Genomic DNA, 19,842 nt, shown 5'->3' with positions numbered 1-19,842 from the left:
TCACTTGATTATTAGTTCTTAATGTCATAACGTTAATATTATGATGTCTTTTTAAGGTTATATTGCCTTGAGATATAGTTCATGGTTATTAAATAATTGATTTATTATTAGTATAAATTTATATGTTTTAAAGAAATTTTTTAAAGCAGAAAAGTGCAAAGGATAATACAAAACATCTTTATTTTTGTCCTCCTTAATTAACAGCAAATTTTAAAAATTTGCTTTCAGTCACTAATTTCTACATGTGTGTTCTTGTTTATTATGCATGAAGTTGAAACTTTATTCATTAATAAAGTTATTAATTTATAAACTTTTAACTTTGTCATCCATCAAAACAGCTAACTCTGGTTTCCCAAAACCAGATAATGAAATATTAGGTTGAGCTTTTTTTACGCACGAACTCAAGGAGAAACTGGGAAGCAAATTTGACACATTTGAAATAGACACAACCAGGTGCGGTGGTACTCGCCTGTAATCCCAGCACTGTAGGAGGCTGGGGCAGAAGAATCAATTGAGCCCAGGAGCTCAAGACCAGCCTGGGCAACACAGTGGAACCCTGTCTCTACAAAAAAAAAAAAAAAATTAACCAGGCATGGTGGCAGTTACTTGTAGTCCCAGCTACTCAGGAGGCTGGGGTAAGAGGATTGCTTGAACCCAGAAGGTCAAGGCTACAGTGAGCCATGATCACACCATTGCAGTCCAGCCTGGGTGACAAATTGAGGTCTGTCTCGAAAAGAAATAGACACTTAGAAAATTACTGAATTGAGTGTGAGTGCCATACATACATATCTATGTGTATATGTAGATGCTTAATATTTGTAATATACTGGTATACTCTGGTACACAAAAATCTGAGGGACATTTTACATGTAATTAATTAAAGGAAAAATGTCAGAAGAGCACATCTGTTTCTTGTGTAAATGTCCATATACACATGAATGTGCATAAAAAAGAGTGTAAATTTTAACTCTAAGAAATGTGTTGTTTTTTAACAAAATCAACTTAGCTATTTAATATAGTTTGAGGACCTATTCAGTATTGTGTCATTTCTTAGAAACGCTCAGATAAAGAAATAAAAACCTTAGTCGGGGATTAGCCTCACCCAGATATTAAAGTTATTCTAAATAAAAAAATTTAGTCAGTACTACCCAAAACAGTTTGCATATTCAGTGTAATCCCTATCAAAATACCAATGACATTCTTCACATAAATAGAAAAAATTTACATGGAACCAAAAAAGACCCCAAATTGCCAAAGCAATCCTGAGGAAAAAGAACAAAGTCACTACCTGACTTAAAAATACATTACAAAGTAACCAAATACATTATAGTCACCAAATCGGCTTGTTGCTAGCATAAAAACACACATACCAATCCCAGAGAGAATACAGATATTTACAGACAACTTACTTTTGACAAAGGCACCAAGAACATAAAAGGAGGAAAGGACAGTCTCTTCGATAAATAATGCTGTGAAAAATAAACTCAAAATGGATTAAATACTTAAATCTGAGACATGAAACTATGAAACTACTAGAAGAAAACATTGAAGAAACACTCCAGGATGTTGGTCTGTGCAAAATACTTTTTGTTTAAGATTTCAAAGCACAGGCAACCAAAGGAAGAAATAGACAAATGGGATTACATCAAGCTAAAAAGCTTCTGTACAGCAAAAGAAACAATCAACGAAGTGAAGAGACAGCCCACAGAATGGGAGAAAATATTTGCAAACTGTTTGACAAGTGATTAATAACTAGAATATCAATAATATATAAGGGCCTCATTACCAAAACAATAATAACAAAAACAAAAGATAGCCAAAAGGTGTGAGTAAACATTCTCAAATGAAGACATACAAATGGCCAGCAGATACAGCAAAAAATGCCAAACATCACTCATCATCAGAGAAATACAAATAAAAAGCACAGTGAGATATTATCTTGCCTTAATTAAAATGGCCTTTTTCAAAAATATAGGTAATAGTGAATACTGGTGAAGATGTGGAGAAAAGGGAAGCCTCATATACTGTTGGTGGGAATGTAAATTAGTACAGCCTTTGGAACACTGTATGGCAGTTTCTCAAAATACTAAAAATAGAGCTACTGTATGATCCAGCAATTCCATTAGTAGGTATATATCCAAAAGAAGGGGAATCAGTATACTGAAGGGATGCAAGCCCATGTTTATTGCAGTACTATTCACAAAATAGCCAAAATATGGAATCAAACAAGTGTCCATCAGTGGATGAATAAATAAAGAAAAGGTATATGTATACACAATGGAATATTAGCCATAAAAAAAGAGTAAAGTCCTGTCATTTTGAGCAACATAGAGGGAACTGGAGGTCATTATGTTGAGTGAAATAAGCAAAGCACAGACAAATATTATATGTTCTCACTCATATGTGACAATTAAAGTGGATCTTAAGAAGATAGAGAATAGATTGGAAGTTACCAGAGGCTGGGAAGGGTAGAGGAGGGAGGCGATGAAAAGAGCTTGATTAATGGGGACAAATATACTGTTTGATAGGAGAAATAACATTTAGTGTTGGATGGCTCAGTAGGGTGACTAGTTGACAGCAATCTATATTTCAAAATAGCTGGAAGAAGATAATTTGAACGTTTTTCCCATACAGAAAAGACAAATATTTAAGGTGGTGGATATCTCAATTACACTGATGCAATCTTTACAAATTATATGAATGTATTTAATTACCACGTGTATCCCAGAAATCTATGCCTCTATTATCTGTCAATAATAAAACATAATTTTCTTTGAAAAGGAAAAAAATTAGTCTGGCAGGGAACAAGTGGATAGGTCAGTAGGACAGAGAGAATGCAGAAATAGGACAATTTAGACTATTGAGAAAGGTTGCATTTTTTTTTCAACTTTATATTACAAAAATTTAACTGCAGAAAGTTCTAAGATTAGCACAATGAACCCCTTCACCAACAGGTATCCTGCCACTTTGTCCTTAAGTATATCTGCTAAGAAGGATATGTTCCTATATAAAAACCAAAGGTAATAATTGTAAAAAACTTAAGGTCAGTTCTGTGGTATCATCTAATATCCAGAATATATTTGACTTTTACCAATCCACTTGTCCTAAATATGACTTTAATATCTTTTCAAAGCATGTTCAAATCTAGCTTTTCACACATTGCATTTGATTTTTGCATCTCTTATGGAGGCTCTTTTAATCTAAAGCAGTCTGATACCTTTTTCCCCCCATGACACTAATTTTTGGTTTTTGAAGAGTTTGGCCACTTTCGTTGTAGAATATTTCATATTCTAAACTCCACTCTTTTCTGCTGGTGTTGCTTAATTTGTTTTCTGTATTTCCTATCAAGTAGAAGTTAGCTTTAAGGTTTTACTAGTTTCTAGTTACACATTTTTGGCAAGAGTACTTGATAAGCAATGTTGTGCACTTTACATTGTATCTTATCATTATCATAAAATGGTCTCAGTATATCAGTGGTGTTTAGGTGGTGAACCTCTCTTTATTGTAAAAGTACATATTTTTCCCTTTGCAATTCATAAATAATCTGTGGGATGATACTTTGATATCATGTAAATATGCAATTTCCCATTAATCTTTTACTTAAAGGGTGTAACATTCAGTGAATCTCATTTTATCAGTTTTTACACAGTCATTGGAAAAATGATGTTTAAAAATTCTATCATTCTAAAGATTACATTTTAAAATCAGCATATAAGAATGGATTGTTTAATAAATGATGTTGGTGATTGTCTAGGTATTTTGCAATTTTAGCTGGATTCCTGGATCACCGAAAGCAAAAGTGTTCTAGATTAATAAGCTGTTTATATTTTTTAAGTCATAAAATTATAAGAAAAACATTTGGGCAAAGTTTTGGTATTCTAAGAGTTGAGAAGGCGTTATTTCTAAGCAGACCGAAAACCTGGATTGTAGAAATGAAAAAAAAAAAAAAGATTAATTATAAATTTGTGTATAAGAGAACATAAATATATAAATTACATAAATATAAAACAAATATGGGGAAATATGCATTTATTATAAACACAAAGTATTCATTTTTTTTATACTGAAATCTCATACAGATCTGTAAGAAGACAGAAACGAAAGAAGTAAACAGGCAATTTACTGGAAATGAATAGCCAAGTCGATACAGAAAGATTTAATAAATATATGAAATTGTGGTCACCTTAGCTCATAAAGGGATGCATTCAAAATTAAGATGAAATAAAATTTTATATCAAATTGATAAACATTTCAGTCTTCATAGTGATATAAATTGGTGCAACTTTTTTAGAGAACCATTTGTTTGACAATATCTATCATATAATTTAAAATTCATATACCTCACTCAGTAGTCCAAAATCTACCTCCCTTGAAAGAAAGGGAAAGAGATAAAAACATACTCAGACTGTTTTAACAAGTTCTATCAAACATCGAATGAAGAGATATTCTAATCTTAATCCATTCCAGAAAAAAGAAAAACAGCAACACTTTCTCAACTCTTTTTATAAAGTTAAATTACAATCTGGATACCAAAACCAGGTGAAGTGAGGGGAGTATGAGAAAGCAAAATTATAAATCAATCATCATATGTGAACATTCATGTCCTGTTCCTGAATTGAAATAAAATGTTTCTAATTTTTTCTACCACTAGGTAAGATTAAATCAATCTCTTCTCTTTTTTTTTTTCCATACAGATGGGGTCTTGCTGTATTGCACAGGCTAGACTCAAACTCCTGGGCTTAAGTGATCCTTAAGCCTTAAGGTGAAACAACATTTTTAAACAAATTAAGAAACCAGGCCAGGCATGGTTGCTTACTCCTATAATCCTAGCACTTTCGGAGGCCAGAATGGGCAGGTTGCTTGCAGCTGAGGACCAGCCTGAGCAACATGGTGAAACTCCATCTCTCTCTACAGAAAATTAGCCAGGCATGGTGGTGTGTGCCTGTAGTCCCAGCTACTTGGAGGCTGAGGTGGGAGAATGGCTTGAGCCTGGGAGGCAGAGGTTGCAGCGAGCTGAGATCACGCCACTGCGCTCTAGCCTGAGCAACAGAGTGAGACACTGTCTCAAAAAATAAAATAAAATAAAATAAAATAAAATAAAATAAGCAGTGTTATCAACCAATGTGACAAAATTGGATATATATATGAATTGGTTAGTAGAAGACAGTATAATTCAGATTATCGGGCTGGGGTCCTGTGAGCCTTTTAATAGGTCTCAAAAGAGCATTCAGAAAGATTCAATTTCCATACATGTCATTTAAAACTTTTCACTGAATAAGAATACATTAAGCACTTTGGGAGGCCAAGACTGGTGGATCACTATTTCAGCAGATCAAGACCATCCTGGCTAACATGGTGAAACCCCGTGTCTACTAAAAATACAAAAAAAATTAGCCAGGCGTAGTGGCGGGCGCCTGTAGTCCCAGCTACTTGGGAGGCTGAGGCAGGAGAATGGCGTGAACCTGGGAGGCGGAGCTTGCAGTGAGCTGAGATCGCCCACTGCACTCCAGCCTGGGCAACCGAGCGAGACTCCGTCTCGGAAAAAAAAAGAAAAAATACATTAAGCTGAGTGTGACGGTACACACCTGTAGTCCCAGCTACTCAAGTGGCCGAGGCAGGGGGATCACTTAAGCCCGGGAGTTTGAGTCTAACCTGTGCTATACAGCAAGACCCCATCTGTATGGGGGAAAAAAAAAAGAGAAGAGATTGATTTAATCTTACCTAGTGGTAGAAAAAAATTAGAAACATTTTGTTTCAATTCAGGAACAGGACATGAATACCTATAATCACATTTATTTAGTGGGTGTCCCAGCCAATACAGGAAGAAAAGAAGCGTTAAAACTATGTATAATTATTAGTAAGGAAGAAAAAAGTGTCATTTTCAGGTGATATAATTGTCTTCATAGAAAATCTGAGATAAGCTGCAGACAAGATACTAGAATTAATAAAAGCATTCCACTTAGTTACTGGATACAACATCATTATAATGAAATTAATTGCATTTTTGTGTACCAGAAATAAACAGGTATAATTATAATCTTTTTTGATATCATTAACAATTTAAAGGAACACCACAAGATACCTAGGATAAATTTAATGAAAGATTTAAAAGACTTTTGTGGAGCAAATTACAAAACTTTTGAAAGAGATAGAAGAAAACTTAAGAAAATGAAGAGTTGTGCCACCTTCATGGATAGGAAGACTCAGTAGGGTAAAGATTATTATACCCATATCTGTAAATTCAGTATAACACTGATAAAAAATCTCAAGAAAGGTTTTTGTGAAATTCAACCTGCTTCTAAAAATTCATATAGTAGAAGTTCAAGAATAGACAAAATAATAAGGAATGAAGTGTAGCAGCTCAGTCTAACAGCAGTCAAGATTTGTGCAGGCATGGAAAAATAACACATAGTGAAGTGGAACATGATGAAGAGCTTAGGAACATACCCATGGACAAATGGAAACTTGGTCCCTATCACATCGTATCTTAATGGGGGAAAGTGATTTCTTTAATTAATGATGCAGAGACAGCTAGTTATTCATATGGAAACAAGTAACATTGGATCCCTGTCTCACACTTAAAAATGAGTTTTACATGGGTTAAATACCTAACTGAAAAACCAAAACTGTAAGGCTTTTAGAAGATACAAGTGACTATTAGAAATGTTTCCTCCCCTTAGAATGATGAAAATTATTGGCAAGGATATACAACAGTGGGAACTCTCATATGCTACCAATGAATACAAATGGTCATAAGTAATCTGTTATTTGGTAAGGTTTAAAAATATGCATACCCAGCAATTTCACTGCTAGGTATTAGCACCCAGAGCTCTTACACATTTATAAAAAGAGTCCTCATGTACAAGAACATACATTGCAGCATTGTTTATGGCAGCAAGCATTTTAAGCAATTTGAACATCCACGTAAGAAAGAACAAATAAATAGTGTACATCATACAGCAGAGTACTGTATGAAATGAGTACTGTACAAAAGAAATGAATTTAGGCCAGGCACAGTGGCTCACATCTGCATGTAATCCCAGTGCTTTGGGAGGATAAGGCAGAAGGATCATTTGAAGCCAGGAGTTTAAGACCAGCCTGGGCAACATGGCAAGACCCTATCTCTACCAAAAAAAAGAAAAAGCCAGGTGTGGTGGCAGGTTTCTGTAGTCCTAGCTACTCAGAAGGCTAAGGCAAGAGGATCACTTGAACCCAGGAGTTTGAGCTTACAGTGAGCTATGATCATGCTAGTGAACTCCAGCCTGGGCAACAGAGCTGTCTAAAATAAATAAAAGAATTTAAAACTGTATATATAAAAAATATATATAATATATAATCTCAACATAATATTAAATGGAAAAACAAGTTATATAAGGATAGATACATATATCACCTATATAAAATTATAATGTAAAAACACAATGAATTAGGAATATATTCATGCATAGCAAAGGTATAAAGATAACACATAGGCAGAATAAACCCAAGTCAAAATAGTGGTTACCTCTAAGGAGTAAAAGGAAAGGAATAGAGGAGAGAAATAACAGATAAATGGAGATCTTCAACTATATTTATAATGTTTTAGTTCTTTTCAAAAACAGATCGGAATCTGGCAGAGTGTTAAGATTTGATCAAACTAAGTAGTCAGTACATGAGTATCTGTTATATTATTCTCTGTAATTTCTATATGCTTAAAATATTTGTGAATAATTACTATTCTCCAAGAATGTTAAGAATTTTTTAATAAACCTTTTTTTTTATTCTTATTAATTTCAGCGTCGGTATCAAGTCCCATTGTTGCAGGTGGTTTGAGAAACATACATGATAATAAAGTTTCTGGTCCGTTGTCTGGCAATTCAGCTAATCATCATGCTGATAATCCTAGACATGGTTCAAGTGAGGACTACCTACACATGGTGCACAGGCTAAGTAGTGACGTATGTAATATATTATCATTAAGGTGATAAAATAGTTCTAATATTTGTCATATAACCTATTATTTCCATTTCAAAATTTGAATGATACCTACCGTATATCATTATACTAGCTACTGAGTACAACATGGCTCCTGCACATACAGAGCTTAGTCTAGAGTAGGATTGGTCAAGTGTGACCAGTAGCCTGAACCACAAAGTGAGAATGGTTTTTACGTTTATAAAGAGTTATTTAAAAAAAAAAAAAAAAAAAGCAGTATGTGACAGAGACTGTGTGTGGCCCACAGAGTCTGAAATATTTATTCTCTGTTCCTTTATGTAAAAAAGTTGGCTGGCTGGGCACAGTGGCTCACGCCTGTAATCCCAGCACTTTGGGAGGCCGAGGCAGGTGGATCACAAGGTCAGGAGATGGAGACCGTCCTGGCTAACACAGTGAAGCTCCGTCTCTACTAAAAACAGAAAAAAATTAGCTGCGCGTGGTGGCAGGCACCTGTAGTCCCAGCTACTCGGGAGGCTGAGGCAGGAAAATGGCGTGAACCCGGGAGGCGGAACTTTTAGTGAGTGGAGATCAGGCCACTGCACTCCAGCCTGGGCGACAGAGACTCCCTGGAAAAAAAAATAATAATAATTGGCTGACCCCTGGCCTCGAGGTTTAGGTTCTTAATGAAATACTTCAGTTTTAGGTTAATACTGCTCACACTAAATTTTTTTTTAAGATAATGAGCCTTTATTTATTAGTACTTGACTCCTTTTCCCTCTAATACTTGTACAGACTTTTGTGTCTGAAATTTAATGTTGTCTTGATGTTATTAAAATATTCCATATTCTGGAAATTTGCCTTGTTATTGATTTGTTGTATTTTATGTAAGCTGCATGTGTCTAAGGATAATACAGATGACAATAAACTCTGCCCTCAAGACATTTACCAGCTGGTAGAGTACTCATAGCTCCTTTGGTAGAAAAAAGCAAACAAAAATGGAGCATACTAGTAATACAAATTTTCTTATTCATTGCCATGCTTAGGCTGTTGATTCTTTTGGATACAGTTTCAATTCTTCTAAGATATACCAAGAAGAAAACAGGAAAGTGCAGAAGAATTATGCTTTTGAATTCCAACACTTTACCTGTCAGTAATTTATGTCTCTTATTGGTTCTCTTTAAGATTTCTATAAAGCCTCTCCTGTCATTCAAAAGATAAATTGTATACTCTATTTTTAGGATGGAGATTCTTCAACAATGAGGAATACTGCATCTTTTCCCTTGAGATCTCCACAGCCAGTATGCTCCCCTGCTGGAAGTGAAGGAACTCCTAAAGGTACTACTGTAACTAAAATTTCCTTCTGTATATTTTATATTTCAAGTTGAATAAAGAACTCAAACTTCCTAAAGCAGATATTAAAAAGTTACTCTGTATCTTTTTTTCATTGTAGGAAAAAAATAAACCTGTACAAGCAGGTCTAGATCATGGGATTTAAATCTGTCCCTATTCATTGATTCATTCATCTTCCACTTACCCAGTAATCTATTGATAGTATTCTCAGGTATATCCAGTATCCATTCTCTTTGATAAATCCAGTGGTCTTTTCAAACCACAACCTTCTTCTCTTTAACATTTGAAATTTTTGATCAGCCTTCCTCTTTCCTCCAAAAGGACTTACTTCATATGAGCCCATCTGTTTTTCTCCTACTTCTTTCATTGATACTTTTTTTCTTCATTAGCTCTTCTCCTTATTCTCGAGATTTCTATTATTAGACCTTCTATCACCCATTATACTTTTTTCCCCAGCCATTTTATTAAGTTTCATTAACATCATTGATTACTTTTATGCGTAAAACTCCTAAATCAATCTTTGGCTCCAGTCTTGTCTCCCAAGTTGTAATTCTTCATTGCCAGACACAACTTCCTTCATACCTAGCGGATATTTCAAATTCATGTTTGAAATGCTTTTCACTGTTCTTTCTGTCATCCCATCTCTCTTAATGCTGTTCCAATCCTGAATCATTGTACCTTAAAAATTTTAAGTTTTATCACAAAGTCTCTTCTCAACTATTTAGTCATTTATCAAATCTAACCTGTTCTATGTTACATTCTTAAATCTCTCACATCTACTTTTATCTCTGCCTTTTAAAATTCTGTTATTCCAGGTCTAAGTTAAATGGGTGATCTTCCATGGGCCCTCCCCTAATCTGCTCAAGCTATTAGTTTATATTTTTTCTAAGAACTTACACTACTTTATGTACATGAATTTTAGTTTATCTTTGAATTCTCAAAGAACTTTGCATGGTCTTCTATCTGTAACAGATTCACAAAATTGTGAATTTAAGTCCAGGTTTGAGCCAGTTTTTAAAATACTTAAAATTGTAGTCAAATAGTTTTAATTATCAGTTCGTTGGAAGAGAATACTGTATTCTACTTTTTAAAATTAGCTTATAATTAATTTTAACATAGCTGGTAATATATTCTCTCAAGTTATGGGAATTTCTAATTATAGCCATCTAAAGCATAAAGATATTTTACCTCGTATCTGCCTGATGTGGTAAAGATCTTTTTTTCACTGATTGCATTCCTACTGTTTATTAAGGACATTTTTCTTTTTTTTTTTTTTCAAAAATTTTTTTAAATTTTATTTTACTTTAAGTTCTGGGATATATGTGCAGAACGTGCAGGTTTGCTACATAGGTATACATGTGCCGTGGTGATTTGCTGCACCTGTCAACCCATCATCTAGGTTTTTTTTCTTTCTTTCTCTTGAGACAGAGTCTTGCTCTGTCACCCAGGCTGGGGTGCAGTGGCGTGATCTCAGCTCACTGCAACTTCCGCCTCCTGGGTTCAAGCGATTCTCCTGCCTCAGCCTCCTAAGTAGCTGGGATTACAGGCGCATGCCAACATGCCCGGGTAATTTTTTTTGTATTTTTAGTAGAGATGGGGTTTCACCATGTTGGTCAGGCTGGTCTTGAACTCTTGACCTCGTGATGCACCTGCCTTGGCCTCCCAAAGTGCTGGGATTACAGGCGTGAGCCACCACACCAGGCTTGTCATCTAGGTTTTAAGCCTCACCTGCGTTAGGTATTTGTCCTAATGCTCTCCCTCTTCTTTCCCCCTTCCCCCCAACAGGCCCTGGTGTGTGATGTTCCCCTCCCTGGGTCCATGTGTTTTCATTGTTCAACTCCCACTTATGAGTGAGAACATGTGGTGTTTGGTTTTCTGTCAAGGACATTTTTCATAGGGTAAAAGTTGAGCTGTTATGAGCCATTTAAATTCTGTAAATTGTATGAATTTTCGGGGATAAAAACCCAGCTTCTGAAAGGGAGAAAAACTTCCAGAGTAACTATTTGTAGGTTAGATACATATCCCACAAATGTTGTCAAGGTGAGAAGTTATTTAGATTGCCAGGGAAAGAGAACAGGGAGATAGGTGATTGATCTAGATAACTAGCTTTTTTTCTTCTGACTCTTGAGATTAGATAAATAGTAGATAAACTTTAGATAGAAATGGAAAACTTTAAAGCAAATAACCTCACTAATATATTATTCATCAAAAGCTTGAACTTCTGTCATGAAGTTGTTTTCCAACTAGTTTTGAAGGGTAAGTCAGTCTATCTTGATTTTTAGATTAATTGTTAGAATTTGAAGTTTGTTCTAAAATGTATTTAATTTGCCACATAGGATTTAAATACAAAGACATAATGGCATATTACAATTCAGACTTAAGACAAATCTTGTTTTAAATCTTCAAGTTTGTTAACAACATAACCTTGGGCAAATTTGTTAACCTCTGTAGGCTTCATGTTCCATTTCTGAAAAATTTTAATGATAATACTCAAGAATGTTGTAAAAATCAAGTGAACTGATATGTAAAGCACCTTTTACAACACAAAATGTTAGGTTCATTTCTTTTTAATGTCTAATATAAGCTGAGTCTAAAGGGAAAAACGAATGATTGATACGACTTCAGACTAACATTTATAGTTAATTGCTTCCATATCATCTTTATCACACTTGATTCAATAAAGTTGTATGTTTATATATAACATTTAAAATACATTAACCTTGCTAATTGAAAGTCCAGATTTATGTATCATGGAAAAAGTATAAAAGCGGTGAAAGCTTAATTTAAGGCAATTCTAGGTTTAAGTTCTGTCTGTAAAAAAAAAACTTTTATCTTGACCAATTTTTACAATTTCCTACAAGTTTTTAAATATTTTATAGTTTAATGATAAGAAATGTATACATTATTAAGATGCAGTTATACTATTATCTCTGAAGCATATCAGTGTACTTTTTCCTTCATGTCTGAAGGAGAATTTTTGTCTGAAGGCTTATTAACTAGGATAATTTTTCCATCTGATTATTTTTAACACTTTCCTGTTTCATATAACATTGGTTGATTTAATGGACTCTGGGCTCAGTATATTTTCTTGGGCCTTGAAATTTACTGAACTTATTTATTTTTCTAATAAAAAGAGGATTAGCAAGCTGAAGCAAGTATGTGAATGATGTTAAGGGAGAAAGAGAAGACCGCATAAAAGTATAAATCAATACTTTACCACCAGTTTTTGAAGTAAGTAAAGGCTTTAGTAATTGTAAATTGACCGCTTGCTTTTTGTTATCATCCCAGTAGTATTCATGTGAGATGATCTCTAGGATTAAATTGTTATTTTTGTGTAATTTAACAAAAGCATACTTTTTTTTTTTTTTTTTTTTTTTTTTTTTTTTTTGAGACGGAGTCTCACGCTGTTGCCCAGGCTGGAGTGCAGTGGCGCGATCTCGGCTCACTGCAAGCTCCGCCTCCCGGGTTCCCGCCATTCTCCTGCCTCAGCCTCCTGAGTAGCTGGGACTACAGGCGCCCGCCACCGTGCCCGGCTAATTTTTTGTATTTTTAGTAGAGACGGGGTTTCACTGTGGTCTCGATCTCCTGACCTTGTGATCCGCCCGTCTCGACCTCCCAAAGTGCTGGGATTACAGGCTTGAGCCACCGCGCCCGGCCAAAAGCATACTTATTCTTTCTTTAATCAGGATATATCCGTTTTCCTAGATAGTCCATGAAAGAACAGAGATGGTCATGCCCAAAATATTTGTGTTGTATCATCTTTAGAAGCAATGAACTTTTTACCCTTATAAAACTAAATATTTATACATTATAGGCACAAAAATCAGAAATAATACTGGTCTGAAAAATTGAATACTCATACTTAGATTCAAACCTAGGTTTTAGATTATCTACTAGCAAGCTAAACAACTGTGTGGGACAAGTCTTTAAGCTTTCTTTTCATCTTTTGTGAATAAGTAGCTTGAATCATATAATTTCTTATTTTTTCTAGCATTACTATGTTGTCACTTAATATTTCTATCACATTGTAAGAAAATGTGAAACCCGCACAACTATTATTTCTATCGAATTATTTTTCTAGGCTCAAGACCGCCTTTAATCCTACAATCTCAGTCTCTACCTTGTTCATCACCTCGAGATGTTCCACCAGATATCTTGCTAGATTCTCCAGAAAGAAAACAAAAGAAGCAAAAGAAAATGAAGTTAGGCAAGGATGAAAAAGAGCAGAGTGAGAAAGCGGCAATGTATGATATAATTAGTTCTCCATCCAAGGACTCTACTAAACTTACATTAAGACTTTCTCGTGTAAGGTCTTCAGACATGGACCAGCAAGAGGATATGATTTCTGGTGTGGAAAATAGCAATGTTTCAGAAAATGATATTCCTTTTAATGTGCAGTACCCGGGACAGACTTCAAAAACACCCATTACTCCACAGGATGTAAACCGCCCACTAAATGCTGCTCAATGTTTGTCGCAGCAAGAACAAACAGCATTCCTTCCAGCAAATCAAGTGCCTGTTTTACAACAGAACACTTCAGTTGCTACAAAACAACCCCAGACTTCTGTGGTGCAGAATCAGCAACAGGTATCACAACAGGGACCTATATATGATGAAGTGGAATTGGATGCATTGGCTGAAATTGAGCGAATAGAGAGAGAATCAGCTATTGAAAGGGAGCGCTTCTCAAAAGAAGTTCAAGATAAAGGTAAAATAATTCATTATTACCACTTCATCATCTGGGCAAATATGTAATTATAGTGTCAAAAATTCTTTTCATATTACTTTTTTTCTCATATTTTGTATAATTTATGTCTACTCAAGTATATATTTTTATTCCTAATACTCATAACACAGAAGTTAAATTTGTAACAATTTCATTTATTGTCTGAAACAACTATATGAGATTTGGTAATTCTCTAACTGCAGGTCTGTTGCTCATTATATACTATATGATTTTACTTATTTGTGCTTTTCTGCTAAAATGAACATTAGCATTTCTATATGACATGTATACTTCACAAGTTATGTTAATATTGTTGTGCACCTTCAAATTTTTTTCTGCTGAAACAAGGTTAAGTACTATAGAATTATTTTGAACAGGTATATTTAAGAAAAGCTTATGTGTATGCTTATTAGGCAGTTAGATACTTCACTTGGTTTATGATCCTACTGGCTTAATAATGTCAATTTTTTTAGTAAACAAATCATGGAAAGTTAATATTAAATAGCAAACCTTAGAAATTAAGGGTCTTTTAGTGGTAATTACAGTGAAGTGTTCCCTTTTATCTGACTAGTATGTTAGGATGGAGTTTCAAGATATACCTGGTCTATGAATTTATGAGCTTTCCTTGTGCTTCATAATCAAATAAAAATAAATCCCTAGTAAGTTCTTAGTAATTTGGTATACACTGTGTACAAAATTTCTTTCATGTTTTAAGAGACTGATGAATCAGTGGTTGAAATTAGCAATATAATTGATGAATTTGATTGCTATATAAATGCATATACACATTTGATCAGACCAAAAGCATGCTTTATGATTTAATTTTATGATTAAAATATTCTAGGTTGATTTTCAGTTCTTATATTTTATTTCTTGGTAATGATAAAACTTCTTGATATTGGGTAGAGCTGATTTTTATATATGATGTGTTCAGTGTTTGACAGGATTATGACTAGATAATTGTGTTTCTATGCTAAGAAACACGCTGAAGATTAATATTATATCTCTTGCCTGTCATGATGGCTCATTTTAATGTTATTGGAAAAAATGGACTGTATTTAGTAATTGTTATACTACAATGTTTGCAACATATGTAAATCAGAAATAGATGCAAATAAAGAGATTGCTAGAAGTCTTCATTTTACTGGCTAGGGAGCTGGGATTTTTTTTTTGTCTTTTTTTTTTTAAAAAAATATAGATTCAGGGGATACATGTACAGGTTTGTTACATGGGTATATTGTGTGATGGTGGGGTTTGGGCTTCTAATGAACCCATCACCCAAATAGTGATCGTAGTACCCATTAGATAGTTTTTCAACCTTGGCTCCCTCCCTCTTTCCTCCATTTTTGAGTCCCCTGTATCTGTTGTTTCCAACTTTATGTCCGTGTGTACCCGTTGTTGAATTCCCACTTATTAGTGAGAACCTGTAGTGTTTCATTTTCTGTCTGCATTATTTCACTTAGGGTAGCTAATGGCCTCAAACTGCATCCGTGTTGCTGCAGAGGACATGATTTCACTCTTGTTTATGATTGTGTACCGTGGTATATATATACCACATTTTATCCAGTCCACTCCTGATGGACGCTTAGGTTGATTCTATAACTTTGCTATTGTAAATAGTGCTGTGATAAACATATGAGTTCAGGTGTCTTTTTTATAAAATAGTTGGATAGAAACTATTATGGATAGAAACCCAGTAGTGGGATTACTAGGTCAGATGGTAGTTCTATTTTTAGTTCTTTGAGAAATCTCCATACTGTTTTTCATAAGGGTTAAACTAATTTACATTCCCACCAACAGTGTGTAAGTATTCCCTTTTCTCTGCAACCTCTGTTATTTTTTGACTTTTTAATAATAGCCATTCTGACTAGTCTAAGATTGCATCTCATTGTAGTTTAATTGGCATTTCTCTGATGATTAATGATGTTGAGCATTTTTTTTAAATATTTGGTGGCTGTGTGTACGTCTTCTTTTGAGAAGTGTCTGTTCATGTCTTTTGCCCACTTTTTAGTGGGTTGTTTTTTTCTTGTAGATTTGTTTGAGTTCCTTATAGATTCTCGGTATTAGACTGTTGTTGGGTGCATAGTTTGTAAATATTTTCTCTCATTCTCTAGGTTGCCTGTTTACTCTGTTATGGTTTCTTTTGCTGTACAGAAGCTCTTTAGTTTAATTAAGCCCCATTTGTCAATTTTTCTTTGTGTCGTATTTGCTTTTTAGGTCTTAGTCATAAATTCTTTAATTAGGACAATGTCCCAAAAGAGTTTTTTGCAGGTTTTCTTCTAGGATTTTTATCACTTGAGGTCTTAGAGTTACGTGTTTAATTCATCTTGAGTTAATTTTTGTATAGGTGAGAGGCAGGAGTCCCATTTCATTCTTCTGCATATGGCTAGCCAGTTTTCCCAGCACCATTTATTAAATAGAGTGTTCTTTTTCTGTTGTTTATTTTTGTCAACTTTCTTGGAGATCAGTTGTTTTTAGGTATGTGACTTTATTTCTGGGTTCTCTATTCTGTTCCATTGATCTGTGTGCCTGTTTTTATACCAGTACCATGCTGTTTTGCTTACTGTAGTCTTGTAGTGTAGTTTGAAGTTTCCTAATATGATGCCACCAGCTTTGTTCTTTTTGCTTAGGATTGATTTGGCTATTCAGGTTCTTTTTTGGTTTTATATAAATGTTAGGATAGTTTTTCTAATTCTTTGAAAAATTACTTTGGTAGTTTGATAGGAATAGTGTTGAATCTGTAGATTACTTTGGGCAGTATAGTCATTTTTAATAATATTGATTCTTCCTATCCATGAACATAGAATGTTTTTTGATTTGTTTGTGTTGTCTATGATTTCTTTTATCAGTGTTTTGTAGTTGTCCTTGTAAAGCTCTTGCACCTCCTTGTTTAAATGTATTCCTAGGTATTTTATTTTGTGTGTGTGGCTATTGTAAATGAGATTGAGTTTTTGATTTGGTTCTCAGCTTGGATGTTATTGGTGTATAGACATGCTACTGATTTTGGTACATTTATTTTGTATCCTAAAACTTCCCTGAAGTTATCAGGTCTGTGAGTCTTTTGGAGGAATTTTTTGGGTTTTCTAAGTATGAGATCATTTCATCAGTGAACAGAGATCATTTGACTTCCTCTTTTCCTATTTGGATGCCTAATATTCCTTTATCTTGCCTGATTGCTCTGGGTAGGACTTCTGGAATTTTTTTTTAAACTAGTAAAGTTTTGATACTAAGGATGAAATGTTGCTTGTACCTTTTCTCTTTAGTTTGCCATGTGAGGTTCAGGAAATAAATACATAGGTTCCAAATTACATCTCTTCCTCTAACCTTTTATAAAAGCGTATGCATGTCAAATGAAAAAAGTAATATTACTCAGCTTTTCTTATTAACCTGTTCAAAATTCCTGAATCTTAGGATAGTCAGTTTTGCAAGAAACATACAATATTACAGTTCCCTGACCAAGAAAAGTTAGTTGCCCTGATAACTGAATTTTTGCATGACCTTAAATCTTTATTATGGAAAAATGTGTTCTTGAAAAAGAATGTACTTTTTAAGTGAATTTTAATAGTTGTTGATAGTAACAAAAACAGAGGAGGAATGGTGACCTTTTTTTATGTATCATATTTGTTGAATCCAAAGTTTCTACTTATAAAAATGGAATTAAAATAAGGGTCATGTATAGTTCTAATTGTATATTAGCAAACTTCTTTTATACTACTAACTTTCCTTTGGGAAAAAAAGAACAAAGTCAACAGATACAACATACTGTTCTTGTAGAAACTTGTATATTTTATTTTCAATTATTTAAATAGTTTTTTCTGTAATCTATGATGACATAGTTACAGATAACTGAAAAGTTGAATGAGCAGAGTTGACATTCAATTTTGGTGAAAATACAGGTATGTGGTGATATCCTGAGGATTAAAGTAGGTTTTGCTGATTTCATATTATTATTGTCATTTCTAACTTGTTTTCTGAAAGCCACTTTCCTCTTATTTCGTGGATTTATAGTCATGTATCACATAATGATGTTTCATTTCACACTAGACTTTAAATACAGTGGTGGTCCCATAAGAATATAATATTGTATATTTACTCTACCTTTTCTATGTTTGGATATGTTTTAGATACACAAATACTTACCATTGTGTTACAGTTGCCTACAGTATTCAATATAGTAACATGCTGTACAGGTTTATAGCCTGGTAGCAATAAGCTATACCACATAGCCTAGGTACATAGTAGGCTATATCATCTAGGTTTATGTGAATATACTATATGATACTCACATAACAGAGAAATCGCCTAACAGTGCATTTCGCAGAATGTATCCTGTTGTTAAGCAATACATGACTGTATTTGGAAACTTTTGGAACTTAGATGCCACCTAACACTTTTGATTTGAACTTGGCATATTGCATTCAGTTTCTGCATTGCGTGATGGGATAGTATTTGTGATATAAGAAGTTACCCTGAGATTTTGCGATGATTAAAGGTGTATATATTGATCCAAGGGTATAGGTGAGGTCATAAATAAAAGCAAAATTCTTCTGAAGTGGTGGTTTTAGAGTCCTTAAGAGATGAAATACTTCCTTGAAATTAATTTGTCCCTAGTTACCATTATTTTTGCTTATTAAAGACTAAATGTTAAAATCAACATTTAATGTATTCAAACATTTGGCACTGAGGACTTTTTTACAACTGTTGTGTTACTGGTGATACGGAACAGGCAGGACTATTTGGCCTACTAGTTTTACTTTAGGGTATAAGTTTGTTTGCCAATATATTCATTTACTGTGAGAGAAATATTCCACTCAATAACCAGGAATCAAAAACACTATACCTTATAAATAAGATTAGAAAATTCAACAAATGTAGAATATTTGTGGAATTCATTGTTTTACCTAGGCTGTGGCAGACCCTATTGTACCCTTGTTCAGCATAAGAAGGACGTTTTTCTAGCTGTTAGGTATTTATGTCCCTTTGTCCTGTTCTCTCTTCTTTGAGCAATTCTGTATATACACTGATAAGGCAACTTTGTAACCTGATATTTTATAATATTCCAAAAGGACTGTTGTCTCAATCTTTTTGCTCATACTTTTAGTGTCTCTAATTACATAAATTAATTTTAAAAGGCTATTCATCTTTCTTTGCTTCTGGGATGACCTATCATTAGATATTAATACCTTTTTCATGTGCTGAAAATTTCTGCTTTCCTTTGTCAAAGAGGGGGTTCCTTTGTTCATCTTTGCCTATTTCATCTTTTCCTAAGGTCCACTTTCCATGTTAGCAAGTATAAGGAATGGCTCAGCTTCACTAATGTTTATATAATGTTACAATATTCTTGCACTATAGCCCTTGTTAAAAGTCAGTTATTACCTACTGTCATTTGGAGTAAGAGACTGGGATTTGGTACAAGGAATAGGACAATTAGCCAATCAGCTTGTATTGTGGTTGAGGGGTGGTGTGTTTTCATTGTACTTAATTGGCCACCATGTATACACAATTATTGTGCTTTCTGCTTTAAGTGTTTTCATATATCACTTGTAGATTTAAGTAACTGGTATAGTTTGTTTTTCTTGTAAGCATAATTGAGTTTAGAATTTCTGTAAGGGCTGGATCTTATTTTGAGGATATCAGCATCTGGATGACAAGTGTTGGTTTTGAGATTACGATAATCCTTTTGTATGCATTTTCTTTAGGAATATATGTATTCTAATAGCTAATCTTATGGTTCCTAGTGCTGAAGAGGGCTTACAGGTAATCACTGTCCTAAATACCAGAATGATTCTTCATAGAGATGGCTTTCCATGATTATTAGGTGGTTATGATGTAATGAAGACTCATAACAAAAG

At 34.1% G+C, this 19,842-nt stretch overlaps 1 protein-coding gene across 7 annotated transcripts in view; it reads left to right on the top strand.

Moving 5' to 3' along the window:
- LOC105473083 (NIPBL cohesin loading factor) overlaps positions 1–19,842 on the top strand; it is a 214,539-nt gene that overhangs the window by 114,288 nt on the left and 80,409 nt on the right. For all 7 annotated transcript variants that reach the window (XM_071099013.1, XM_011726708.3, XM_011726709.3 and 4 more), the window contains 3 exons: positions 7,777–7,937; positions 9,153–9,249; positions 13,346–13,972. In XM_071099013.1, coding sequence (XP_070955114.1) covers positions 7,777–7,937; positions 9,153–9,249; positions 13,346–13,972 — 885 coding nt within the window. The remainder of the gene's footprint in view (positions 1–7,776; positions 7,938–9,152; positions 9,250–13,345; positions 13,973–19,842) is intronic.

Source organism: Macaca nemestrina, chromosome 6, assembly GCF_043159975.1.
Source record: "Macaca nemestrina isolate mMacNem1 chromosome 6, mMacNem.hap1, whole genome shotgun sequence".
Lineage (NCBI taxonomy): Eukaryota > Metazoa > Chordata > Mammalia > Primates > Cercopithecidae > Macaca > Macaca nemestrina.
The sequence above is the reverse complement of the archived record's forward strand: the minus strand, read 5'-3'. Positions and strand labels throughout refer to the sequence as shown.